At 33.9% G+C, this 9,186-nt stretch overlaps 2 protein-coding genes and 1 pseudogene across 2 annotated transcripts; 2 read left to right on the top strand and 1 right to left on the bottom strand.

Moving 5' to 3' along the window:
• Positions 1–208: 208 nt before the first annotated feature.
• On the bottom strand, positions 209–2,433 carry LOC130510497 (gibberellin 2-beta-dioxygenase 3-like). The gene is made up of 3 exons (XM_057006862.1): positions 1,944–2,433; positions 1,227–1,566; positions 209–532 (listed from the first exon to the last, which is right to left on the bottom strand). The coding sequence occupies exons 1-3, from the start codon at positions 2,315–2,317 to the stop codon at positions 266–268; spliced, it is 981 nt and encodes a 326-aa protein (XP_056862842.1). The 5' UTR covers positions 2,318–2,433; the 3' UTR covers positions 209–265.
• A 3,334-nt stretch (positions 2,434–5,767) lies between these two features.
• Positions 5,768–8,018, top strand: LOC130511349 (uncharacterized; annotated as a pseudogene).
• A 682-nt stretch (positions 8,019–8,700) lies between these two features.
• On the top strand, positions 8,701–9,186 carry LOC130511586 (ribosomal protein S14, mitochondrial-like; the record flags this gene model as incomplete). Its single annotated transcript, XM_057008760.1, is given in 1 exon segment — positions 8,701–9,186. A coding segment is annotated over 1 exon segment (399 nt), but the record flags the coding sequence as incomplete, so codon positions are not given.

Below are 9,186 nucleotides of genomic sequence, written 5' to 3'. Positions count from 1 at the left end.
ATCAAAAAATCTAATCCAGTAATACATTTTTGTCTGTGCAGGTATGTTGTGTGTGCAAACGCCAAGTCAATTGTTAAGATGGTAAACAGTTTTTTTTTATAACTTGGCCTTCATGTAAATAAATTGTAATTTATTACTAAATAAATATATTAATATATGAAAGAGGTGTACTCATTTATTTATAGTGTACTCTTCTTGACTATTGAACAGAGAAAATATTGAATTATTAAAATAACAAAAAAAGCCTAAGAGATATCGAAGTATCTCAAATATTGGATAGAGAAAATGGAAGCTGTTTCTCAAAAAGACCAAGCCTATAGTCACCAAGCTTAGTCTTGTAACTAGATGACTTGTACTGAGACCAAGTAAGCTCTTTATAAAGATAATCCTCTTGCTTGGGGACAAGGCATGCCAATGGTGCAATCTTCTCCGTCAACGGAGGACCTCCAAAGTAGATCATCGACAATCTTGACCTCTTTGTATTTGTGAGCACTCTGTGTTTCACACTCTTGAATTTTCCGTTAGTCATCACCTGGAATAGTCAATACTTAACCGCCAAAAATATTAAAAATGTGTTAACAATTTCTTTATGAAACAATTGATGTGGTGTTGGTTAGTTCCCAGTGTTGAGAAGAAAGCAATAGAAGATTAGACACCCAAAATGATTCATATCGTCCTATTCGGTCACGTTAGGTATGCTCTAGTAGTCTAGATATATAATTTTTCATACTCATATGTGAATCTAAGTCAAACTATATAAGTTTAAATGATTCTTGATTTATTCTACAGAATATCTTTTTATATAGAAAATATTTTCGATGTCAAAAAAAAGAAGAAGAAAAGATTGTCAACGAGAGAACTATAAATTAAACAGATTATAATTTAGATAACTTTGTGTAATCGTTTCCTTCTTACACTTTGAACAAAAAAAAAAAAAAAAAAAAAAATCTAAAGCCCTAAACCTGTGGATTTTCTTGCTTTTTGAAGTGTTACCGGTGTATTTTAGTTTAGATTTTTTCTTAACAGACTTTTTGAAAATAGTCTTATATTGATAATATCCATATGCATATATAGATATCTGTTTATATATTAAAATATTTTTATAATTTAGTTACATCTTTTAAAGTGTTAACTCTCACTATGCGAAATCTCCAATCTATCAAAATTGAAAATAAAAAAATTAAAAAGAGAGAATATTTCGCATGAAACTCCCCATAAAAGAATACCTGAAGAGTATCTCCCACAATGACGAAGAAAGAAGAGTGATCAGGTGGTACAGAGACCCAAGTCCCATCTTTCAAACAGATTTGTAAACCCTCCGTGTCGTTTGATCTGAGCACTGATAGTAACTGTGGATCCGTGTGCTCACCGAACCCAATCTCTTCCTTGGCCGTAGTCTCTTCCTTCTCCTTGTAATAGTTCATCCTAAGACACGAGTCACTCTCTTCCACCTTCACCAGTTTGCTCAGCTTCCCCTTTGGCTCTATCCCTAACTCTTCTTCCACCATCTCCAGAACCTTGGTTGACATTCCCTTCATCACCTCCATGTACTCTTCCACCATTTCTCTGTTTCAGTTCAGTTTATATAATTAATACTATAGAACATGGAACAAGTTTAGTTATAGACGTACAGGTTGATTAAATATCGCATAGACCCAAAATTTTAAGGAACCAGGTTGTATAAATTCCAAATTTTTACTCTTTCACTGTTTTTCAGTTCAAATTATATTTTAGTTTTAAAAATATGAGAACTCCAGTTTTAAATACAGCCGGATGAAATTTTTGTATTGGTTCCAAATTTTAAAAACTTATTATATATATGATCTTCAAATTATTAAAAAAAAAATAGATTTACTAAAATTAACATAAAAATGGTTATGGCTGTCATAAATGGAAGACATAAACAGAGAGCTCTGTTTTGGGTTAATCAGTTTAGGTTTTACCTGAAAATGGTAGGGGTTTCCCGGAAAACGGCGGTGGTTTTGGTAGACTGCAGATGACTATTAGCATTGAGCAGAATATACTCGACGCATCCCACATCACCTTTGAGTCCGATTCGTTTACTACCGTATCCAAACGGGTCGGGTGGACCAGCTTTATCTTTGAGAGACTGAGGCAAAGCAAAGAGCTTGGTGGCTTCTTCATACAACTTGGTCAAAAGATCAGGTCGGACACCATGGTTGACGACTTTGAAGAACCCTAACTCCTCGCAAGCCTTAACGATTTGAGTTTTGGCAGTTGGGTCGGTTAAGTCTAGAACAGGGATTATAACCGGACTCGTTTTGAATTTTGGGACTGGCTGTAACAAAACTACCATGGTTTGTTTCTTTTTGAGTCTTTTACGTGAGGAATGAAAGATTGTTGAAGGGAAAGACTTTGAAAGGAGAAGGAACTTGGTGAAAAGGTTGTTTGCTTAGCTTTGATTTATAGTTGCTTGTGTGTAGTGCCGATGATTCTAATATATTTTATTCCTAAAATATCGGTTTTAGTTTTTATTATGCATTTTATATTCTTTTTGGTGGATATTATTCTAAAATACAATCTGTATATCTTAATTAAGGGGCGAATTCAATGTAAGTATATAATATTTGAGAAAATTTAAAATGATTTGATTTTAAATAATTTAGATGATTTCTGTGAATTATGAAAGTTATAGTGATGTTAACTAAAAGTTTAAAACATACCCAATTCCATCTAAAACAATGAGATTTACATAGAAGAAGTTAGTTTTTTTTTTTTTTTTTTTGTCAAACATAGAAGAAGTTTGTTAATAGAGGAAAAACAACATTTGTATGCAATGTAAATTTGCCACATGGAGGTGTAGGGCACATCTAATACGTGAGGTTCTCCAGCCTCCACGCATTTTTTTTTTTTTGAATAATTTTGTCGATGCAGCGATGCCTACGTAGTTGAATGATCTGTCCTTTTCGTTGAAGTCGTTTGTTCAGAGTCGAATGTAACCTAGTCAGAGTTTCTATATATCATTTTCTTTTCTTTATAAAAAGGAAAGGTTCAAAAAGAAACCTTTATAAAGAGGACTTGGGATTCATTCGGTTGGGTCGACGATTTGATTTTGATCTTGCAGTGATCCCGTATAGACACGTACGTGTTGAAAACTGAATATTGACACTGCCGTCTGCGTATGAGTGCGTGTTTGCTTGTCTTTATATATGGAGACATTATTTCTGTCGGATTCTTGCGGGAAGCATATGTCATTCCTCAATATATTTCGTAAACTTATACTTGTATGTTTTACGTAATAATTCATTTTGCAGTGGTGTGACACTTATACCTTAGAAATGCATATTATCTTCTAAATGTGTACGTATAATTTGCAGAAAATGGCACTTTCCAATTTTCGAATTATATACAATGGATAAAGATGCATGTGGCCTAAAGATATTTTTAGTCTAGGACATAAATTCATGTCTATATACATATAAAACGTCCACACAAAAAAAACTTCTCTAGGTGATGATGGAGTACTGTAATCATCATTTTCAAGATCTTTCACAGATTCAAGCCCAAACTTTGTGACGCGTCTCTAGTAGTTACTCCCTCTGTTTTTAAATAATACTCCATCTGTCCCACATTATGTGATGTTTTAGGTTATTACACATATATTAAGAAAACACATATTTTTATGTAGTTTATCTTGGTAACATAAAAATACATTAAATAAAACTAGTTTAACCAATAATAAAAAAATACAGTATTTTATAATTGGTCATAAAATTTAAATCATATTAAATTCTACCTAGATTAGTGAGAACATCACTTAAAATGGGACAAAATAAAAATCCTAAAACACCACTTAAAATGAGACGGAGGGAGTAGATGTTTTGAGATTTTCACACTTTTTAATAAAACATATTAAAACTTACTTATTAGTGCATAGTTTTTTGTTATTTTATATTTCCTATATTTCTAAACCAATAAGATTTCAAAAAATGCAATTAATGTTTTTGAGATTCACAATTATTCATAATTAGTTGACAAAAATTACATTGAAAATATGAAAAATATATCTTTTTGAAACAAATTTTTTTTATAGAACATACATCTTTTAAAAACAGAAGGAGTATAAAGTATTAACAAACTGTGTTGTAAAATTTTGTTGGATAGCTTTTTTTATTGTAGATTTTCTTAAAATGTTTTTAGGGACGGCAGTTTTTTTTGAATAATTGATCCAAAAGTATTAATCACGTTTACCAATTAAATGTAATAATCACTCTTCGAAACTGAATCCTTGGCCAATAGATTTTCTAAACTCTTTCCAACACTGCTTTGCTTTAAAATTAAAAAAGAAAAACACTGCTTTGCTTCCGTATTTTGTCTAGCATGGTGTATATACTGCTATAAACACTGCGATAAAATTCAGTTAAAGCATTCATAAACACCTATTTGTATTATGCTGACGAACCTTATAAAGAGGGGTACGTTAGAGATCTGGCCATGCTCATCATTTACACAACAAAACTCAGCAGCTTCTTGATGCCTTTCCTAGAATATCGTCAAAATACTAACCATTAATTATATATAGAAAATAATTTTAAGACATGAAATGGCAATTCAAATAAAAATGGAAAACAAAGGTGCATGCATATAACACTATATGAAAATAAATAAAATATTAAAAATAATCGCCAGCAGTATTAAAATTTCAACTAGAGCCATCTGCACGTTGAAGTCGGCCTCGGGCTCGTTTTTGTATCGCATATTTGCGTCGCGAAGGAGCTGCACCGCCTCCTCGCATTTTCTCTTTCATCATCTGCACCGCCTCCATCTATATTTTCCCTTATTTCTTTTAATCGTTTTAAGTTTTTTTGTTTCTTCTTTAATTGATCGATCTTGTGGCTCTAAAGTTATAGGCTTGTAGCACTCGAATATGGTGTCAAATATACTCTTAAAATACTTATGTTTTTTTTTGGAAGTTTCCAAAGCTTCTTACTATTAAAAATATTAAAACTAGACGAATTTATTGAAAAAGACAACAAGTATATAAATAATTGTTGTTGGTATTTTGCATAATGTTTATGTACTCCTGCTTTGATACTAACAAAGAGAGATGTTAAAAATCAGACCACGTCGGCATTGTATAAAAGTTTTTTTTTTCTTTTTTTAGCATTGTATAAAAGTTACGATATGTATTCATCCTCTGCAAAAAAAAAAATTAAAATAATAATAATAATAATAATAAATAATAACAATATTAGTAATAATAATAAATGTGAGTGTAAAAAGATTACGTTAAAACAAGTTGGTGTCATCACTGATAATGTGGGTGATTGGTTGAGCTGTAACCGTAAAAAAATTTACTTTAAATTTTAGTCTCTAGATTATTTTGATTTAGTTTTAAGGGATGTAGTTTTAAAATTTGATACAACTAAAAAGATTGAATTTTAGAAAACAAGGTTTTTAAAGTTATTTTTTTTTTTTTTTTGCTGTGATTTTACTTTTTTGGTTGTAGCTGTAAAAATTAATATAAAATATGATTGGTGATATTTAGAGTTGTAAACAAAAATTAAAGCTAAAACCACTTCCTATAACCCAACCAATCACCCCCAGTATAATGAAATATACAAGACACCCGTCTTTATGTGAGTAACAATGCCATATACATTTAAGAACATTTGTCCTGTGAAATATATATGTTTTCTAATACTAACAACTATGATTCTATATGCTAAAATATTTCTATAACCTTTCACATCTAAAAATTATAATCATTTGTCAAGATTAAAACTACTGAATGGAGTATATAAATATGCCAAAATTGGTTTATAGGTTTAGTATTGTTTTTCATGAAACCATAAAAGAGCATCAAATAAGCCTACCCAAAAATGCCATATTTCCCCTCTTTCAATTGTTTAAAATTTAAAGTCCCTAATTTTATTATTTCACCAAAAATTAACAGAACAATATATTAGTTTTTATTTAGAACAATATAATCTGCGCGTAGTGACTTTAAGAACAAAGGAGGCTTCCTCAAGAAGAAGTGGAAGGGTTCAGAATACCCTCTCAAGATCTGTTTCTTTGGGGGATATTCGAGGAGGAAATTTGGCATGGAAGAGATTGCTTGATTTTCACTCGTATAGTGTTGATACTTCTTCCCTCGCAATGCTGAAATCAAATTTGAATCCTTGCTTTCCGAGGAAAACCCGGATTTTGAGTTGCTTCAGGTTTCTTTACATACAAAATCTTCTCTCCTTTTTTCTTCTTTGTATGATCAAATTTGCAGCCATCAAAACCCTAATTATTCTCCGTCTTGTAGAGTCATTGTGAAGATGGAAATGAGTGGAAAAGAAGCAAAAGAAGTGGAGATATTGAAGAAAGCATTAGAGAAAGCAAGTAAAGAAGAGAAAGGTCATGAAGCTTATGAAATTGAAATGTTGCTTGTGGAGATGTTGATTTACTTGGTTTGCTTCTATATTAATTTTCACGTAAATAAAACTCTACGCATCCACTCTCTCTAACTTTTTAAAATATAGTAAACATTGAAGAGGCTTTAAAATGTAAGTGTTTTAGAGGATGAAGTCATAACAGATGCAAGACGTCCTCTTTACCAGCTGCTTCTACTTCGTGAGCATGCATATACTTCGTGAGCATGCATATAGCTGGATTAAGAGCATGCATATAGCTGGATTAAGAGAACTGTGGGGAATGGAGAGACAACATACTTCTGGTCCTGCAACTGGTCACCTTTTGGCAGGATATCAGAGTTTCTGAGGGATGAACCATCTTCACAAGTGGGAATTTCATCGTCGGTAACTGTCGCTGAATTGTGGGAAATTGACCACTGGATCTTACCGCCTGCAAGGTCTGAAAAACAGGTCAGGGTATACTCCTATTTGCTAACCTTAACGTTATCAGATGCTGCAGACACATACCTTTGGTATCCAGGAGGAAATCATAGAACGGCCTACTCGATTGGTGAAATATACAATCTACTAAGAGATAATCTCGCTGAAGTCTCTTGGTACAAAGCGGTTTGGTTCTCTAGAAGTATCCCTAAACATCGCTTCCTCACTTGGCTGATGATCCTGAATAGAGCCCCGACTCGTGATCGCCTTCTCCAATGGGGAGTAATCACAGATGGCGCCTGCATCCTATGTAACTCTACCTTAGAAACTCGATCCCACTTGTTCTTTGAGTGCACCTTCTCTTCGGCGCTCTGGCGGCTCCAACTGCAGAGGCTACGTCACCCCTTCTCGGATTCGTGGGAGCATATACTCGAAGGTTTGCAGAACTTTGTCGGTACAAAAGCAAAAAGAACTCTCCTGCTACTTATTTGGCAAGCTTCGATATACTCCCTCTGGATCGAAAGAAACAATCGTCACCATCGAGCCTGCTTCCGCTCAACTCTCTCCCTCTCCACTGAGATTGATCGTACCTTGAGAAGGAGAATCGCAAGCATTCGCCATGAATCGCCAGCTCTATCTTCGGATATGCTCCACCTCTGGTTCTCTTCTGCGCAACCCTCACTACGCTGATGATCATCGAGCTTCGTTAACTCCAAAGTATCTATCATTTGGGCTTCCACAAAATCTATCAGTCTGGGCTTTTGTTATTTATTCTGGGTTCTTTCTATGTAATGGCTCTTTGGCCCACTAAGCTAGCTTGTAAAACTTTTTTTTCTCCTGCTTTAAATAGAAAATCGTTTAGCAAAAAAAAAAAAAAAAGACGTCCTCTTTACCAGGCAAGTCATATAGCCGTTTAAGTAGGTTTAAGTTCCACTTTTCATTTTGTTATCGCTTACTGCCAAGTGTTGTTTATGTCTCAAGACTATAATCCATTACATTAGTGGACATCCTGAGAAGCAAGTAGAGGAGACATTCATCAACAAGTTCAAAGAGATTCAGATGTGTCTACAATGGCCTGGAAGCTCAGAAGAATGTGAGACTCATGAAGTCACTTTAGATGAGTTCAAGAACGTGATGTTGTCTCTCAAACAAGAAATCCAAGACAGCACGACAATAAAAATTTGTAAACTCAAGTCCATTAGACAAACACATTGACATAGACAACTAAGATAAAATAATGGACGATATATATATAAAATAAAATAATTTCAAGAAATGATTAGTCCTATATATATATGTGTCATATTCACTTTAGATTATTAATATTAAAAATTTGGTACATTAATTAATTAATAGTGACACTCTAAAAATATACATCAATATATATATATATATATATATATATATATATATAGATATGTCATATTCCTGAACAATCCAATATATATATATATATATATATATATATATATATGTGTGTGTCATATTTCACATACTTATTTATCAGCATCAATTATAGAGCCATATGTTACATACTTATTCAAATATAAATAAACAAAAATATGTGTCATATTTCACATACTTATTTATCAGCATCAATTATAGAGCCATATGTTACATACTTATTCAAATATAAATAAACAAAAATATTTATAATGTATTAAAATAATTAATATATAACGCAGTGGTATTTACATAATCGTAAGATATTCAAAGCAATAGTATATTAATATCTATTGTTTATCATATTTTGAGAATTTTTTTTAATCAGAACCTCCCACCACTGAATACATACTCTCAAAACCAAAAATAAATGGCTTACAATTCAGAAATAACGGAGCCCAACGTAGCCCAACGTAAGCAGGCCCATAAACTATCTTCGCCATTTGCGAGAAAGAAAGAAGTAAGCAGAGCGCTCTGAATCGTTCCGACAGAAACCCTAACCAAAATTCCGCGGCGGTGCGATCAAAATCTCCGGGAACCAATGGCCAATCTCCGAGGACTCCTAACCTACTGCCAACGCTCCTTCACTCAATCCATGCTCAAACCTCCGAACAACCTCCTCAGTCAAACCCAAACCAGACACATCACGACGACGCTCGCCAAACCCGCGGCGTCGTCGAAACACAGCGGCACGGAGCAAGGGGTGAAGCGAAACGGCGCCGATCACAGGCGCAGGCTGCTCGCGGCGAGGTTCGAGCTGAGGAGGAAGCTCTACAAGGCCTTCTGCAAAGATCCGGAGCTTCCCGTCGAAATGCGGGAGAAGAATCGGTACAAGCTGTCGAAGCTGCCGAGGAACAGCGCGTTCACGAGGATAAGGAACAGGTGCGTGTTCACGGGTCGGTCTAGGTCCGTTACGGAGCTGTTTAGGATGTCTCGGATC

This window comes from Raphanus sativus, chromosome 4 (assembly GCF_000801105.2).
Source record: "Raphanus sativus cultivar WK10039 chromosome 4, ASM80110v3, whole genome shotgun sequence".
NCBI classification, from domain to species: domain Eukaryota; kingdom Viridiplantae; phylum Streptophyta; class Magnoliopsida; order Brassicales; family Brassicaceae; genus Raphanus; species Raphanus sativus.
The sequence above is the reverse complement of the archived record's forward strand: the minus strand, read 5'-3'. Positions and strand labels throughout refer to the sequence as shown.

Coding starts and splice junctions, on each gene's coding strand:
- LOC130510497 (XM_057006862.1), bottom strand. CDS start 2,317: ATGGTAGTTTTGTTACAGCCAGTCCCAAAATTCAAAACGAGTCCGGTT. Junction 1,567..1,943: donor GAAACCCCTACCATTTTCAG/GTAAAACCTAAA, acceptor GAACTGAAACAG/AGAAATGGTGGAAGAGTACA. Junction 533..1,226: donor TTGTGGGAGATACTCTTCAG/GTATTCTTTTAT, acceptor TGACTATTCCAG/GTGATGACTAACGGAAAATT.